Source organism: Dermochelys coriacea, chromosome 27 (assembly GCF_009764565.3).
Source record: "Dermochelys coriacea isolate rDerCor1 chromosome 27, rDerCor1.pri.v4, whole genome shotgun sequence".
NCBI lineage: Eukaryota > Metazoa > Chordata > Testudines > Dermochelyidae > Dermochelys > Dermochelys coriacea.
Genome location: NC_050094.1, coordinates 2,955,406 through 2,973,726, shown reverse-complemented (window position 1 = coordinate 2,973,726; position 18,321 = coordinate 2,955,406). Strand labels below are relative to the sequence as shown.

Below are 18,321 nucleotides of genomic sequence, written 5' to 3'. Positions count from 1 at the left end.
TGGGCTTTGTTGTAAGGAGATAGATAGATAGATAGATAGATAGATAGACAGACAGACACACACACACCCCTCTTCCTACTGTATTTTCCACTGCATACATCTAATGAAGTGGGTTTTAGCCATGAAAGCTTATGCTCAAATAAATTTGTTAGTCTCTAAGGGGCCACAAGTACTCCTCGTTTTTATTATAAGGCAGGTTTTCCAATCCTTCCATCATTTTCGTGGTTCTGCTCTGAACCCTCTCCAAATTTATCAATATCCTTCTTGAACTGTGGACACCAGAACTGGACACAGAATTCCAGCAGAGAACACAAGCGCCAAATACAGAGGGAATAGTACCTACCTATTTATACTCAATATTCCCATTTATGCATCCCAGGATCGCATTCACCTTTTGGGGCACAGTGTCACACTGGAAGCTCGTGTTCAGCTGGTTATTTTGGGAAGTTCAATGGCCTGTGCTATCCAATAGGCCAGTCTAGATGATCACAATGGTCCCTTCTGACCTTGGAATCTATGTGTTATCCACCAGGATCCTGCAAGACCTTTTCAGAATCACTGATTCCCAGGATAGTAGCTCCCATTCTGTAAGAAGGGTCTGTATTCTGAGTTCCTAAATGTATTTGACTTTTACATTTGGGGAGTGGTGATAAGAGAAAGAGTGATGTGGGGTGGGGAGGGGGCCCATGTACGTAGCAGAGGGGGAAATGTGGGACACACACAGCCTTGTGGGGGGCGGGAATTGGGGACACAGAGCCCCAGTGTGGGGTTGGGTGGAGCTAGAGAGGGTGGCACACAGGGAACTCATGGGGCAACAGAAGGATGAAAGGAACCCCTGGAGCGTGCAATGCGCTTGGCCTACAGAAGCTAGGATGTGTGCAACACCCTACGGTCGATGAGGTCTATAAACTGTTTGTTTCACATGACACTGTACTCAATTACCTCTTCCTAAGCACATTTTTAACGGAGAATATTAATTCAAACCAACTTGGCCAAACTCTAAATACACAATAAATACCTCAATCTAAGCCTCAATCACTCATTTCTAGTCATTCAAATATCCACCAGATGCCACTGGGAGAGAGAATAAGGCAGGTCTTTTTTCTGCCCATATTTACACTGTCAAGCCATTTTCTCCCCTCCAAAATCCTGCTTCAAAAGACAATCTTTTGTGGATAGCAAGGAGCTAGAGACAATGTGAACAGTATGCGAGAACATGCTGTCGCGCTGGCAATCTGCCACCAGCACAAGTCATTATAATTGTGACCTTTCCGAGGCTTTCCTAATCTCATAACTTGTCATCAGGACCACCCCCTCCAGTCAGCATAAGGTCTATTTTAACAGGTGTGTACCTCAAAAGAGAAAGAGCTCACAGATACAGTTTTATAGCAATAAACTGGAGAGGAAGGGACTTGCAGGGGTTCAAATTAACACTCTCCTGATATCCCTACAGCTGTAACTGATCAGTACATTTTTTTTTTTAGAGGAAAGTACAAATCCTTATAAACTTCAAATTCTGCCTCTCCTTCAGCAAAGGATCTTGTCAAAATCACAGAGATGACACTTTTCCTGTAGCAGGCACAAACTATCAAGAGTCGCCTCTAACAGTCTATTTCTGCTCCACTGCACATAAACAGTATTTAGACTTTTAAGCTATAGATGACTATTAAAATCTGCCTTTAGCGCTGACTGTACAGAAAACTTAAAAGACTTACAGAAAAGTTAACATCCCCTTGTCCCCTGTATCCACTCCCCATCCTAATGGGGCAATTCAATTTACCAAAAGTAGTTTTGCATTATTGTCCTGTTTGCTAGCCAGGTTTTTTGCTGGGAAAAATTAGTGACAGAAGAAGGTATCATACAATCTTGGACAAAGGATAGGAGAGCCCAAACTTCAATGGTGCAGCATATTGAGGGATAATGTGAATTTGAGGCATTTATGCTTACAGGGTGTTTATGTCTTTATCCTGTGACTGCTGAAGTCAGTGGCAAAGCTCCCACCAACTTCAAAGGGTCTGAGAGCAAAATTTGGGACCCATTTCCTTGCTCTTGATGCTGTGTGAAGCAGATACCAGACTGCATGATACAAAACAGTCATGAAAAATATGATGCAAAACCAGTACAAAAAACCCCACAAGAATACTTCCAAATGCTCCCACATTTACCAGGAGGCTGCCAATAACATCCTAACTGAACATGACCACAAAACCTGGGACAGAGAAGGTTCCTTTATTTGTCCAAGATGGCTACCACTACTCCAGTTTGAGTTCTACTGTTGGAGGAGGGCTATCTAATCCAACCTACACTAACATCTCCTCTCACCATAGGATTTAAGTGTTGTCAGCAGTTAACAGATTGGGTGACCGGAACACCTGGTTGAAAAGGGATCCTGCCAGCTCTGGTTAGTACCACTGACTGTGCCATTGACTATCTGATTGGCGGCACCATGCAGCAGGGCTAAGGCAGGTTCCCTGCTAGCGTCCACACCGTGCGGCTCCCAGGAAGCAGCCGGCATGTCCCCCACTCCGGCTCCTAAGCGTGGGGGCAGCCAGGGGTCTCCACATGCCGCCCCTGCCCCAAGTACTGCCCCTGCTGCTCCCATGGGCCAGGAACCAATGAACCAGAGCCACCTGGCCACATCTCCGCATAGGAGTCAGAAGGGGAACATGCCACTGCTTCCGGGAGCTGCTTCAGGTAAGTGCCACCTGAAGCCTGCACCCCTGATACCTCCCGGGCCCCAACCCCCTGCCCCATCCCTGATCCCCTTCCCACCCTCCTGTACCCCAACCCGCTCATCCCCAGTCCCACCCTAGAGCCCGCATGCCTAGCTGGAGCCCTCACCTCCCTTGCACCCCAATTCCCTGCCCCAGCCCCCTCCCACACCCTGAACCCCTCATTTCTGGCCCGACCCCAGAACTTGCACCCCCAGCCCAGAGCCCATACCTCCTCCCACACCCCAACCCTTTGCCTCAGTCCAGAGCCCCCTCCCATACTCCAAATCCCTTGGCTCCACTCCCCAAGCCTGGAGCCCCCTCCTGCACACCACACCCTTCAACCCTGGCCCCACCCCAGAGCCCACACTCCCAGCCAGAGCCCTCACCCTGCACTTCAGCCCACCTGGTGAAAATGAGCAAATGAGTGAGGGTGGGGAGAGTGAGCGACAGAGGGCGATGGAGTGAGTGGGGAGCAGGGCCTCAGAAGAGGGGCAGGGCAAGGGTGTTCGGTTTTGTGCGAATAGAAAGTTGGCAACCCTACTTACAGCTCAAATCATGACTCAGCACATAAGTGAAACTGCAGTACTTTTAGGGTACACATGTAGTCTGGAAGGGACAGAATGTGGATAGTTTTATTGTTAATAGGGGAAACTACTGGCATTCAGATTCACAAAGTGACTCCCGGGAGTAACACCACCACATGCTGATCAGTGAGTCACTCTCTCAATGCACGGGGCAATAATCTTCCAATTAGTCCTAGATTCCAAGGCCAGAAGGGACCATTATGGTTATCTAGTCTGACCATAGAAAGTCCACAAAATAATTCCTAAAAAAAAAATTTTAGACAAACATCCAATTTTGATTTCAAAACAATCAGTGATGGAGAATCCATCATGACCCTTGGTAAGTTGTTCCACTGATTAATTACACTCACTTCAAAAAATTATGCCTTATTTCCAACTTGAATGTGTCTAACTTTCCAGCCATTAGATCATGTTATATCTTTCTCTGATAGACCGAAGAGACCATTGCCATATATTTGTGTCCCATGTAGGTACTTACAGACTGTAATCAAATCATCCCTTAACCTTCTCTTTGTTAAACAGGTTGAGCTCCTTGAGTCTATCATTGTAAGGCAGGTTTTCTAATCCTTAAATCATTTTCATGACTCTTCTCTGAAAATATCTCCAATTTATCAACATCCTTCTTGAATTATGGACACTAGAACTGGACACAATATTTCAGCAGTGGTCACATCAGTGCCACAGAGAGGTAAAATAACCTCTCTGCTCCTACCTGAGATTCGGCTTCACACTGGGAGATCATGTTCAGCTGAATGTCTACCATGACCCCCAAATCTTTTTCAGAATCATTGTTTCCCAGGATAGAGTCTCCCATCCTGTAAGTAAAGCCTACATTCTTTGTTCCAACTGCAGAAATTTACATTTATATTAAAACAAGTTGTGAGCTTCCACAAGCTAACCAAGCAATCCAGATTGCTCTGTATCAGTGACCCGCCCCTTAATTATATATCACTCCCCCAATTTGTGTCACCTGCAAACGTTATCTGTGATGATTTATGTTTTCTTCCATGTTACTAATAAAAATGCTTAACAGCCAAGAACCATTACCTGGGTGGGATGGGTGGGCACTAGAAACACTCCCGTTCGATGATCATTCCATGTTTGCAACTACATTTTGAGACCTATCAATTAGCCAACTTTTAATCCATTTCATGCGTGCCATGTTAATTTTATATCTTTGTAGTATTTTAATCAAAATGTCATGCAGTACCGAGTCAAATGCCTTACAAAAGTTCAAGTATATTACATTAACACTATTAACTTTATCACCCAAACTTGTAATCTCATCAGAAAAAGAAATCAAGTTAGTTTAACAGGATTTATTTTTCATAAATCCATGTTGACTGGCATTAATTATATTACCCTCCTTTAGTTCTCTATTAATCAAACCCTTTATCAACCGCTCCATTATCTTAGTTATTTATCCTTTTTAAATATTGGCACAACATTAGCTTTTTTCCAGTCTTCTGGAACTTCCCTGGTGTTCCAAGACTTATTGAAAAGTAAACCTTCAGTCATTCTTCATACCTAGACATATTGACCTTGCTACTTATTTATTTTTGCATTACCCTCCTTTGCTCCTCTTCTGCATCAGCAAAGAGCTTGCGGATGTTGGCCTCAGACTCTCCTACATATTTGTTGAGGATTTCTGGACCGTTGACCACCTTTGGTTCTCTAGCATTTAGCATCTTGCCAATCTGTCTAGCCATCAGTGTTTTACCACAGCCTGGCGGTCCATATAATAGGATGCCTTTCACGTGCTTGCAGCCTAGAAAAAAAGGAAACATAAGAAGCAAGGTAACTGAAAGATATAAAAAAGTAACTGCTAATGGGAAACAGAAGGTTCTATGTGAGCATAATCCTGAACCGGTCACGGTTGTTGCATTTACCTGTGCAGTTTAAAAAGGAGCAGGGAGAAGAGAAAAAAAGTGTTGCTAAAATGGCCCCTGTACCTGACACACAGGGCCTTTCCTTGTTCTCATTCTGGAAACTCTTAATAGATTAATATATTTTTAAGGTCGGTAGGGACCATTAAATCATCTAGCCTGATTTCCTGCATAATGCAGGCCAGAGAATTTCAGACAGTGATGTGAACTTTTGGTTGAGTTTAGAGCTTTTTTTTTCCCCTTGATTTAAAGACTTCAGGTGATGGAGAATCCAACACATCCCAGGGGAAGTTGTTCTAGTGGTTATTGTCTTAATTTTTAGTTTAAATTTGTCCACCTTTAGATTTCAGCCTTTTTGTGCTAGATTTAATCTTCTTTTGGATGAATTGGTGAGCTTCTTAAAATTTCTCTAACTGTAAGGCATGTTGCTCAAATAAGTCCAGTTTAACATGTGATCCTGATTGCTCGTGCAACTGACTTATTTACCAGTCGACCAGTTTGTGTCATCTGTAAACTTTACTAGCAATGATTTGATATTTTCACACTACGCATAATTAGACTGTGGAACATATTGCCACAAGATATCACTCAGGCCAAGAATTTGGTAAGATTCAAAAGAGGGGTTGGCCATTTCTGTGGATACCAACACTATCCAGTTTTATAGTTAATCTAGTAATTTCTGGAAGGAATATAAAAGACACTAGACTAGATGGTCCACGGGTCTGATCCAGTCCGACTATCCCTATGTTCTTTCACTTCATTGATAAAGATATTTAACAGCATTGGGCCAAGAATACATCCATGCAGGACCTCAGTAGAAACAGCACTGGATCCATCTAGTATGACTGCCTACATAGCACAGACCAGAGAATTTCACTCACTGACTCCTGCATCAAGCCCAGAACTTATGGGGGACCTAGAATACAGAGTTTAGAAAGCCATCCAATCCTGATTTAAAGTTTTTAAGTGATGGCAAATCTATCACTCTGTGCTACGCATCTGAAGGTAGTAAGTTAACTAGCTAATGACCCATATGAGAGAAAAATACGTATGCAATAAAATACAATGATGATCGGTGGGCAGTATAAATCCTAAAACAGGTAAATAAAACTAGGCATCTGATTAAAATGAAACTATACATTTTTATATACAAATATGGAAAAGTAAAAATAGATGAACTAGAGTGCCTTGCAATGGAAGACCATGTCATATCCATTATGGAAAGATGGCAGAATTAAAAAAAAAAAAAATCTGTTGGATTCTGTAATACCTGGCTATAAACTAGGCTGAAGAAGTGGGGGAGTAATGGTGGGTTGAAAAAGATTCTACAGAACAGTGAGATAAACATTCTGAGTGGTGAGACCCGCCCAGCTAAACCAGGACAAATACAAACACCAAGTTGCAAAAATATTCATCGGGCTGTACATACCACTTCAAAACAAAGAAAAGAAAATTGACTGCAAAATGTCAAGAGAGATCAAATAGGCAGCATAGTCTAAGAAAATGACGATAATGGAATTCAACTACCCCCAGATAAACTGGTCAAATGGCACGATGGAACAAAGCTGAAAGAAACAACAGTGTGGAACTTTAAAAGCTTGCTTAGAACAGCTAGCTCTAGAGCACACAAGGGAAGAGGTTTAAACAACACACACAAGTTAATTCAAGAATTAACTGTAGCTGAGCCACTAAGTAATAGCAACCACAATAGAATCAGGTTCAGCATATGCAAGGATCTTAAGCCAAGGGCAAACTGGCCACGTGTCCAGAGCCCCCTGCAGAAAGGGGACCACAGCAGTGATGTGGGGAAAAATATTTTATGCAGGCTCTGATGAATACTGAATCCAAAGTGCTTGCAGATGTCATTTGTGACTTTGCTGCTTGCAAATCTAGAAAGTGATGCTTTTAAACCAGCAAAATATATATACATTTTTTTCTGTTACCACTATGTTGTGTTTTGGTTCACAATAAAATTTTAAAGACAGTAATTACTATTTATTTCCTACTATAATATAATAGGGCCACCAAATTTACACTGCACCCAGGGGCCTGCAAAGTTATTAAGATGGCCCTGCCTAGGGAGATATGATATACCATAAACTGATTGACCCTGAACATTAAAGGAAGATTTCATTACATTAGGCGACTTCTCAAAAAGGCCCTAAAGGAAGAAGTAAAATCCTTAGATGTAGCATGGCTGCAACTTATGAAAACACAAACAATCTTAGCAGCACAGATATAGCTGAATAAAATTGGTACCAGACAGGCAAGAAATAAATCAAAGTAGCTTATCCAGCAAGAGATCTTTCAAAGTGAGGAATTTTAACCTAGCAACACAACTGAGTGTCTTTTTGTAAGCCAAGAAAGTTGAACTATTACAGGATCAATAGGAAAAATTAACCAATCCCTACTATGAACACAACACAGGACACACTATTTATTGAATACATACAAACACATTTAATGCAACATTTATGGATGAGATTTTACATCACAAGCAAGTTCAAAGACTTCCCACAGTAATCCTAAACCAGCACTCCAACAAAGATGCAGAATTTTAGGGGCTCAGATGACATGGTGATGCATTCAGTGTCAAAACAAAAATCTTAGCCCTGGTCTATACTACGAGTTTAGGTCGAATTTAGCAGCATTAGATCGATTTAACCCTGCACCCATCCACATGACGAAGCCATTTTTGTCGACTTAAAGGGGTCTTAAAATGGATTTCTGTACTCCTTCCCGACAAGGGGATTAGCGATGAAATCGACATCGCCATGTCGAAGTTGGGATAGTGTGGACGCAATTAGATGGTATTGGCCTCCGGGAGCTATCCCAGAGTGCTCCATTGTGACTGCTCTGGACAGCACTTTCAACTCAGATGCACTAGCCAGGTACACAGGAAAAAGCACCAGGAACTTCTGAATTTCATTTCCTGTTTGGCCAGCATGGCGAAGACATCAGCAGAGGTGACCATGCAGAGCTCATCAGCACAGATGACCACGCAGTCCCAGAATCGCAAAAGAGCTCCAGCATGGACCAAACAGGAGGTACTGGATCTGATAGCTGTATGGGGAGACGAATACGTGCTATCAGAACTCCATGCTAAAAGACAAAATGCCAAAATATTTGACAAAATCTCCAAGGGCTTGAAGGACAGAGGCTATAACAAGGACCTGCAGCAGTGCCACGTGAAACTTAAGGAGCTCAGGCAAGCCTACCAAAAATCCAAAGAGGCAAACGGCCGCTCCGGGTCAGGCCCCCAGACATGCCGCTTCTATGATGAGCTGCATGCAATTCTAGGGGGTGCCCCTACCACTACCTCACCCGTTTCTGGGGAGGGCAGCCTTATTCCATCCTCCATGGTAGGACACTTAACCACGCCAGGCCAGTAGCACGTAGTCTGGAATCACTGCATAAGAAAGCATGGCAGCGTATGTCCCAGTGTTTGCTGGCATTCAAGCAACATCCGTTCTTTATCTCTCTGTGTTATCCTCAGGAGAGTTGTATCATTCATGGTCACCTGGTTGAAATAGGGGAATTTTATTAAGGGGACATTCAGAGGTGGCCATTCCTGCCGGGCTGTTTGCCTGTCGCTGAAAAGGAATCATCCCCGCTGTTAGCCACGCGATGGGGGGAGGGGTGAAGCGATTATCCCAGAGAATTGGGCATGGGGGGCGGGGTGCGACCTTGTACCGACAACACGTGCTATGGAATGTTAACAGCTTGGTTCACTGTGAAAGAATTTGTTAGTCTCTAAGGTGCCACAAGTACTCCTTTTCTTTTTGCGAATACAGACTAACAAGGCTTCTACTCTGAAACCAATCTATCCATTGTTCTCTAAAATGTCTTTTTAAATACTACTCTCCCTTTTTTTCCCTCCTACAGCTGCAAATGTTTCAACGCTCCCTCTATCATCTCCGTCCCACAGGCTAGCGCAGATAAGAAGATGAAAAAACCACACTCGTGCTGAAATGTTCTCTGAGCTCATGCAGTCCTCCTGCACTGAAAGAGCTCAGCAGAATGCGTGGAGGCAAACAATGGCAGAGTCCAGGAAAGCACAAAATGAAAGCGAGGACAGGAAGGAGAGCAAGAGGAGCGCTGGCGGGATCAAGATGATAGGTGGCGGAAGCGTGATGAGAGGAGGCAGGATGCAATGCTGAGGCTACTGGAGGATCAACTGATATGCTCCAGCATATGGTTGAGCTGCAGGAAAGGCAGCAAGAACGCAGACCGCTGCTGCAGCCCCTGTGTAACCGCCCACCCTCCTCCCTAGAGTTCCATAGCCTCCTCACCCAGATGCCCAAGAATGCAGGGGGGAGGGGGGCCCTCCAGGCACCCAGCCACTCCACCCCAGAGGACTGCCCAAGCAACAGAAGGTTGGCATTCAGTAAGTTTTGAAGTGCTGTGTGGCCTTTTCCTTCCCTCCTCCCCTCATCCACCACCCCACCTGGTGCTTCCCTCCTCCCCGACCCCTTCCGGGCTACCTTGACAGTTATCCCCCTATTTGTGTGACGCATTAATAAATAATGCATGAATTTGAAACAACAATGACTTTATTGCCTCTGCAAGCGGTGATCGCAGGGAGGAGGGCAGTTGGCTTACAGGGAAGTAGAGTGAACCAAGGGGGCAGATTTTCATCAAGGAGAAACAAACAGAACCGTCACACTGTCAACTATCCAGTCATGAAACTGGTTTTCAAAGTTTCTCTGATGCGCAGTGCACCTTTCTGTGCTCTTCTAACCACCCTGGTGTCTGACTGCGCAAAAATCAGCAGTCAGACGATTTGCCTCAACCTCCCACCCCGCCATAAACGTTTCCCCCTTACTCTCACAGATATTGTGGACCACACAGCAAGCAGCAATAACGATGAGAATATTGGTTTCGCTGAGGTCTAAGCGAGTCAGTAAACTGTGCCAGCGCGCTTTTAAACATCCAAATGCACATTCTACCACCATTCTGCACTTCCTCAGCCTATAGTTGAACAGCTCCTGACTACTGCACAGGGTGCCTGTGTATGGCTTCATGAGCCATGGCATTAAGGGGTAGGCTGGGTCCCCAGGGATAACTATAGGCATTTCAACATTCCCAATGATTATTTTCTGGTCTGGAAAGTAAGCCCCTTCCTACAGCTGTTCAAACAGACCAGAGTTCCTGAAGACGCAAACGTCATGTACCTTTCCCGGCCATCCCACGTTGATGCTGGTGAAACTTCCCTTGTGATCCACCAGTGCTTGCAGCACCATTGAAAAGTACCCATTGCGGTTTATGTAATGGATGCCAAGGTGGTCTGGTCCCAAGATAGGGATATGCGTTCCGTCTATCGCCCCACCACAGTTAGGGAATCCCATTGCAGCAAAGCCATCCACTATGACCTGCACAGTTCCCAGAGTCACTACCCTTGACAGCAGCAGCTCAGTAATTGCGTTGGCTTCTTGGATCACAGCAGCCCGCACAGTAGATTTGCCCACTCCAAATTGATTTCCGACTGACCGGTAGCTGTCTGGCATTGCAAGCTTCCAGAAGGCTGTCACCACTCGCTTGTGAACTCTGAGAACTGCTCTCATTTTGGTATTCCTGCACTTCGGGGCACGGGAAAACAAGTCACAAAGTTCCATGAAAATGCCCTTACACATGCAAAAGTTTCGTAGCCACTGGGAATCATCCCAGACCTGCAACACTATGCGGTCCCACCAATCTGTGCTTGTTTCCTGGGCCCAGAATCGGCATTCCACGGCATGAGCCTGCCCCATTGCCACCAGGATGTCCAAATTGCCGAGGCCCGTACTTTGAGAGAAGTCTGTATCCATGTCCTCATCACCGCACTGCCGTCACCTCCTCGCCTGCTTTTACAGGTTTTGGTTGTGCACATACTGCAGGATAATGCGCAAGGTGTTTACAATGCTCATAACTGCCGCGGTGATTTGAGCGGGCTCCATGCTTGCCGTGGTATGGCGTCTGCAGGAGAGCAGAGTTGCAGCAGAAGTTGTGGCTGATGACAGATGTCACAAGAATAGATATTTATAGAGAATGATGAGAGAACCTGCAAGGTGAATTCATGAAAGCAGGAGAGCAGAGTTGCAGCAGAAGCGGGAGCCCATGACAGCCAACATGGAGAAATTCGCTATCGAGACAAGAGCAGGAGAGCAGAGTTGCAGCGGAAGCAGTGGTTCGATGATGACGGTTAGCAGTCCTACTGCACCATCTGCTGAAAGCAGTATAGTGTCTGCACAGAATAAAGGAGCGAAATGATTGTCTGCCGTTGCTTTCACGGAGGGAGGGGCGTCTGATGACATGTACCCAAAACCACCCGCAACAACGTTTTTGCGCCATCAGGCATTGGGAGCTTAACCTAAAATTCCAATAGGTGGAGGAGACTGCGGGAACTGTGGGATAGCTACCCACAGTGCAACACTCCGAAAGTCAATGCTAGCCACAGTACTGTGGATGCACTCCGCTGACGTAATGGTCTTAGCGGGGGGAACACAATCGACTGTATAAAATCGCTTCCTAAAAAACTGACTTCTATAAATTTGACCTAATTTCATAGTGTAGACATACCCTTAGCTAGCTATTTCACTGTAACTGAAAATTAAGCCTACAGCAGCTCCATCATACACAGCACTGTGAAATATACACATGTTCTAGGGTTTGCTGCAAGAGCACTAATTTTCAACTGATGATGACAAGCAGGGGAGCAAACAAAGACACACAAATGGATTTAAAATAGCAGAATGCAACTTTATTAACTGTAATATTAAAGACAGGGACTGACACGCTCCAAACGACCAGACATTCAGTAGCTCCAGCAAAGAGTTAAATGTCAAGGTTCCTTCCCCACTCTGAACTCTAGAGTACAGATGTGGGGACCTGCATGAAAGACCCCCTAAGCTTATTCTTACCAGCTTAAGTTAAAACTTCCTCAAGGTACAAACTTTGCCTTGTCCTTGAACCCTATGCTGCCACCACCAAGCGTGTTAAACAAAGAACAAGGAAAGAGCCCACTTGGAGATGCCTTCCTTGGCTAAACCCCTGCCATTCAATTTGTGATTTAGTCCACTACTGAATTTCACCACCCTCCCCACGCGAGGGAGGATGAGACTCAAACAATCAGGCGCTCAGGATGTGCAGACTTAAAACTGTCTCTCACCTCACAGGCTAACAGAATCCCTTACAGTCCCTCACTCACACTTGGACACCAGCTGCATTTGACATGTATTGCTCCCCACACCTTCCCTACCCTTCTCTGTCCTGAAAACAGTACTCCTGTCTCATCCTTATTATCCCCATCCACCAGGTCTCCAGGACTCTTGGGATATGTCGACACAGCAACTAGACTCCCACGGCTGACCCAGGTCAGCTGACTCAGGCTCAAGCTGCAGGGCTGTTTCATTGCTGTGTTGACTTTCTGGCTTGGGCGGGAGCCTCTCACGTCTCAGGGTCCTAGAGCCTGGAAGTCAACAGAGCAATGAAACAGCTCCGCAAGCCTGACCCAGAAGCCAAGGGCCAGCAACGGGTGTCTAGTTGCTGTGTAGACAGACACTCAGAGGAAAGAGGAAAAAACCCACCGGACACCTTGTCAATCTTGCCTAGCAGAAGAAAGTTCTTTCTGGACCCCATAAGACAACTGGGTTAGACTAACAGCAAGCATGGAATCCCAGCTATGACATTCCCACCACCTATAGGCAGGGAAGCTTTCAGCAGCAAGAATGGCTGCAGTGAGCTTGGGAATGCTTGAACACATGGATTCACTGGAGCCAGCTCCACTCCATGAGCCACATCCCCCACTCAATCATGATCCTACACATGCATTCTGGGCTGGGGGAGAGTAAATGGGGGGTGGGGGGAGAAGGGTCGACTGATGCTGGAAATCTAACCTTGATGAATGAACTAAGTTAATTTGCTTTGTATGCCCAGTGGAAAACTGGGAGACCAAAACTACTTGGGAAAATTGGTACTGATATATTTGAACACATTTCAGAACTATGTTTGATTCCCAGTAGATTAGATCAGTCTAAAAACACATTTAGAAACCTTTGAGTGTTTAATTGTTCTATGGAGAAAAAGCCATTAGTCACTGGAACCAGTTCAGTGCCAGATATAGCTAACTACATAGATCATGTTTATTTTCAGAGATTAGTTTCCTTTTATCCATGTTGACTTTCTGCTTTACTATTAGATTTTTTCTAGTGTAAACCCCATATTAAAACTCTTGCAGCATTTAATATACTGTTAATAGAGAAGTAAGGTGATCATCTTTTTAAGGTGCCAAACTGGCGCACACAGGATCCGAGTTCAATTTCTAGTGCTGCCACAAACTAAGCAATCTCGGGCAAATTATGTTAATTTCAATTTGAATAAATGAGCATTGCAAGGCATTGTCATTGATCTGTGTTAGTTTGTTTCCCCACTGTGTTTTTCTTGCTGCTGCCTTATGTTTTCATGTTGTGCCTCTATAACATATTCAGTGAATAAAATATTCTGCAGCTTCAAAAGAGAAGAATACCAAAACAAAGAGTATCCAGCCCTCTCAAGCAACCTCAAAACTACAGTTCAATTTTGTTACGCATCGCAACAAAACAAAATTTCTGGGCTGAGAATAATGAAACTGTTTTGCCACAACAAAGATGTTATCAAGGAAGCTGGGTTCAGAAAAATTTGTTACTCAACTTTCAGATATTCAAAAGTCAAAAATAAAACAAAATACTGGTTAGCAAAGACCATTTTACACAGGAACCACCAAGGCAGTGATAAATTAGAAGTGATTTCTGTCCAATTAGTGTCAGGAGAGAAACTGTTAATACATTTGTGGGAGAATATGATCTCCTGTGTAGCCAAGAAGCGTGGGGCAGGATTTGTATGATGAATGATGCTTCGAAGGAGAATCCCAAGCACAAAAACCAAGCACATTTAGATGGCTCCACTATGCTCAGAGTTGACGAAGGCAAACAAAAGGCTACTGGCAAGTCAGGGCACATGTACACAAACAGATTTGAGAGTTTCTTGCAACAGCTGTATTGAATGCTATGTAGCACATCTGCAAAAAGGGGCAGGATGAGAGGAGACAAGCTTCTCGGACTGGCCAAGTTCCTTCTCTTCGGACCAATTCAGTTTCTGTAAGGTTGTCATTTGACGTGCTTTTTGTGGAGCTTTTAGGGACATCTGAAGTTTTGAGCCCAGTCCCACCTATCATCATCATACTTGCTACAAACCTGTCACATGCTTTTAGATAAGGGTTGATTATTTTTCTTCTGCAGCTGTAAGGAAAGGAAACTTCTCGTTCCCCATGAAATGTACACATAAGGTCTCATTTCACCTCACCCTTTGTGAGGGGGATAATGGCATGAGGGGGGCGGGGGGGGGAGGAGAGAGACACCAAAAACGAATTTTACTTGCCCGTTGCTGGAGTTCTGAGAAAATACTGCAAAGGCTATTCTCTATGGAAAACCAAGAGCCAAAACCTACCCAGAGACTCCAACAAGTTTGTAGGAGAGTTAGTTTGGGGTGGCAGGATATCCTTTAATCACATAGCTGCTCAGCAAGGGGTGTAGTGTTGAAGTATTTTTCTCCCTCTTTCTAAGCAACCACAGACAGTTCACTTTTCATAAGACTCATTTGACATTGGTTAAATCAGGAAAATAAGCTCAGAGCTCCTGAGCAGTCACTTGGCAGCATTAGTTTAGTCATATGGGATTTATAAGCATATCTCCCATGTAAAGGGCCAACAGCACAGATAGCAGTTCAGAGGGAAAAGGTGAAGTCTCTAGGCACAGAGATGGCCCATGGGATGTTATTTATATTTTTGTGGCATCTAGGTACCCCAGTCAAGGAGCAGGGTCCGTTTACGCTAGGCTCTGTTCAAACACACACCAAAAAGACAGTCCCTGCCCCAAAGAGTTGAAAATCTAAGCATACAACAAGAGATAACAGATAGATATGGACAGACTGGGAAGCACAAGGAAACAATAAGACAATGCTGGTCTGCATGATAGGCCATGGTCTCAGCACACCAGCTGCATAGCCACTGTCAAGCTTCACATCACAGACCAGGGCCACTCACCACTATTGCAGAGTGGAAGTCTTTAGGGAGGTGGCAGGTTCCAATACACAATACTCCGTCTCGAGACAACTAGAAAGCTATCTATTGAGCATTATGAGCACAGGACCAGGAAGTACTTAGTCCCACCTTGAGTGCAGGGGACTGAACTAGATGACCTCTCAAGGTCCCTTCCCGTTCTATGATTCTAAGTGTTGGAGTCCCAGCTCCAACACTAACTCCTTCTGTGGCCTTGGCAAGTCACTTCACATTTCTGCCTCTGCTTTCGCCATCTGCCAATTAAGGACATTAGTAATCATCTGCACTTCACAGGGATGTTTGTGTTGCTGAATCACACTGTGTGAGTGCTAAATATCTCCCTATTAAGTGAGAACATTTCTTCTGGAAGCCAAAGCAATGAATTCCTTTCAAACAGAAATGCTACATGCTGTTACAATCAGAAGATTTTCTTGCACAACTACAGCTACACCTAGCCAAAATTTAAAAACATTTAAAACAAACAGGCCCTGGTTAAAATAGACAGGTGATGACAGACTACAAATGTTACGTCTTAAATCACAACTCAGTTCCACAACAAAGCAGGAGTTTTGATTAAGTTTTATCTCCATTTTGCAATTTATCCAGATCAGACCAGTGTGGCTAAATGTCAAGCAGATCTTATAAACTCAATTTATTCTCTGACCAAGCATTTTTAACTGGCTAGTCTTAGCATCAGGACTACCACTAAATCTAAGGTCATTCATGTCATGGATACTGGATTATCATGCTATGCCATGGGGAACTGCAAAGCAGGAGGGGAAAAATAGGAAACTACACAGGTAATGAAGCTGGGGGAAACTGATGACGAAGATCCAAAAAGACAATGGCAGAGCCACCACTGTAATGGCACTGTGATAGAAATCATAAATGGAGACTCGAGCCAGAATGACATTTAGCCAAAATGAGACTAAGTTTAATAACCATGTATTTATCTCTCTTAATACGACCTCTTCTCAAAAGATCAACATAAAATTGCCTTAGCGGGTCAGGGGCTTTCCTACTTAGTGGAGTAATTCCTCCTTGAATTAAAATCAAAGAATTCTGTATGAGGTTACCATTCAGGTGCACCTACGTGAAATCGACATCTGCACACAATGTACCAATCTTGTGTACAGTAGGGGAAAGATGATTTATATATTAATCTTCAAGCAGATTAGCGTATGATTAGGGTTCCAAGACTTTACCTGCCATACAGAAAAGATTTTCCATTAACGCACAGAAATGTCCCTCTCCTCTCCCACGTAAGCCTTCCATTATTCCTGCCTAGATCCACTGCCTCCAGTTGACCTCTATGTAAGATTTAAGTGCTATTGACAAAGTTAAACTGAAGGGATTTGCTCCTGTTTCTTCCTCAGAAAGTAGGTACATGCATGGGGCTAGATCTTAAGCAGCCAGCAGAAGTTTTAATTTAAATGGACCCTGCAGAACGGACTGTTTGATAAAACAAATCACATATTTTTCCAAACAGTTTGTATTAGGCCTTTGTTAATTTTCTCCCTCCCTTCCCCATTATCCACTGCATGGCCATGTTTTTTTTTAAATCATGTTTATTCCGTACAGAAGGCACTGACTAGATTTATGGCAATGACAGAACATTTATCAGTTTCCTTCTGATGGAATGTGATAAAACTGAAAATAAATCAGCCCCAAGTATGAGCTCCCAAAACACACACAGTGCCTTTGGCTATACGATCAAAACACATGACCCCAAATGGGACTGTGATAGCAAATTCAGAGTTCAGATGAAACAGCCTAATTTCAGGCTTTTAACAATCATTGCATCATCAAGAGATAAAGACTGCCCTCATCCTTTAACAGTTTAATAATAAAAATGCAGCCAGATAGCTAAATTAAGATCACTGGATGGCTTCCAGATCACAGGGTCTCACATTTATCTATACATTTCATACCTCACCTGTATGTTAACACCATGGCCTTCCCCAGCAATTTTCTGCAGTCTTTAGAATGAAGCTAGATGCTTGTTTAGTCTAAACCGCAGTGTCTATAAATAGGATGCACACTTTTTTAAAAGGTGACCACAAATGTATTACAAAACAAATACTGATATCAAGGAGCCGTCAGGTGCTCAGGACATCATCGATGTAACAGGGCCACTGGCTGGCCACACAAATCAGCCAAGTGGTTGGGGGAAAAGGAACAGTCCTTTCAATCATTCCAGCTTCTGACAGCGCAAGAACCCTCCTCAGTTCAAAAAAAAGTGGGTATATACTCCTTTTCCCCCACCTAACTGGGGCCGAATTCAGGAGTCGCCCCCTAAAGGACACTAAAGAGCAGTTCTTCTTCTCTTCTTAGAAGTCCTTCTCTCCCCTCTCTTCTGGAAGCCTTTATTTCCTTTTACAGCTTTCCCCACTTAAGAGGCAAAGCTGTCTGTTCCACTCCCAGCATCTTAGCAAGGAATCGCTACCAGCTCTTCCATCCAGATCTGATAGTGCAAACAATTTCAGTGCTACCTTCCTCTCTTCTACCTAGTGAAGTGGTTTAGCCCTTTCTTAGCTCACCCAGGGATGAGGCAAACACATCTAACAACACAGATGAGATGATCATATCATCAGCTTAGCTTTGCTTTGGTTAATGTTTACCTCCCAAGTAAATAAATCTTGGCTGTCATTTTAATACGTTTTAAAGCCGTCTAACGAAGAGATGACTGAGGATTACAGAGGATAAGTTACTTACCACTGTCTCATGAAATCTGAAATTTACAGCTAAGTACAAAACCAAGTAACCTGCAATCCAGCCAGTAGAATGTTTACGTACATTTTTTCAGTTTTTTTGGTGTAAGAAACATGTCTTATCTATGCTCCATAAAATGTAAAGCAAATTTACAGCAATATGTTTGTTGATATTAAAGCTAGTAACAGAGCTAGAACAGAGCCATGGATTCCTGACTTCCAATTCACTGCTCTAACCACTAGCCACACTACCTTCAAAAAAGGAAGGTCTCAATCTCTCATAACGCTGCTCTGATGCCACTTAAAATCGGGCTGTAGACAAGACTGATTCAGTATCAATGATTACAGTTTTCA

General features: G+C 43.9%; 1 protein-coding gene across 3 annotated transcripts in view; it reads right to left on the bottom strand.

Annotated features, from left to right (window-relative positions):
- The window catches only part of NSF (N-ethylmaleimide sensitive factor, vesicle fusing ATPase), a 177,454-nt gene that overhangs the window by 81,842 nt on the left and 77,291 nt on the right, over nt 1-18,321 (bottom strand). For all 3 annotated transcript variants that reach the window (XM_038385821.2, XM_038385822.2, XM_043503254.1), the window contains exon 9: nt 4,867-5,066. In XM_038385821.2, coding sequence (XP_038241749.1) covers nt 4,867-5,066 — 200 coding nt within the window. The remainder of the gene's footprint in view (nt 1-4,866; nt 5,067-18,321) is intronic.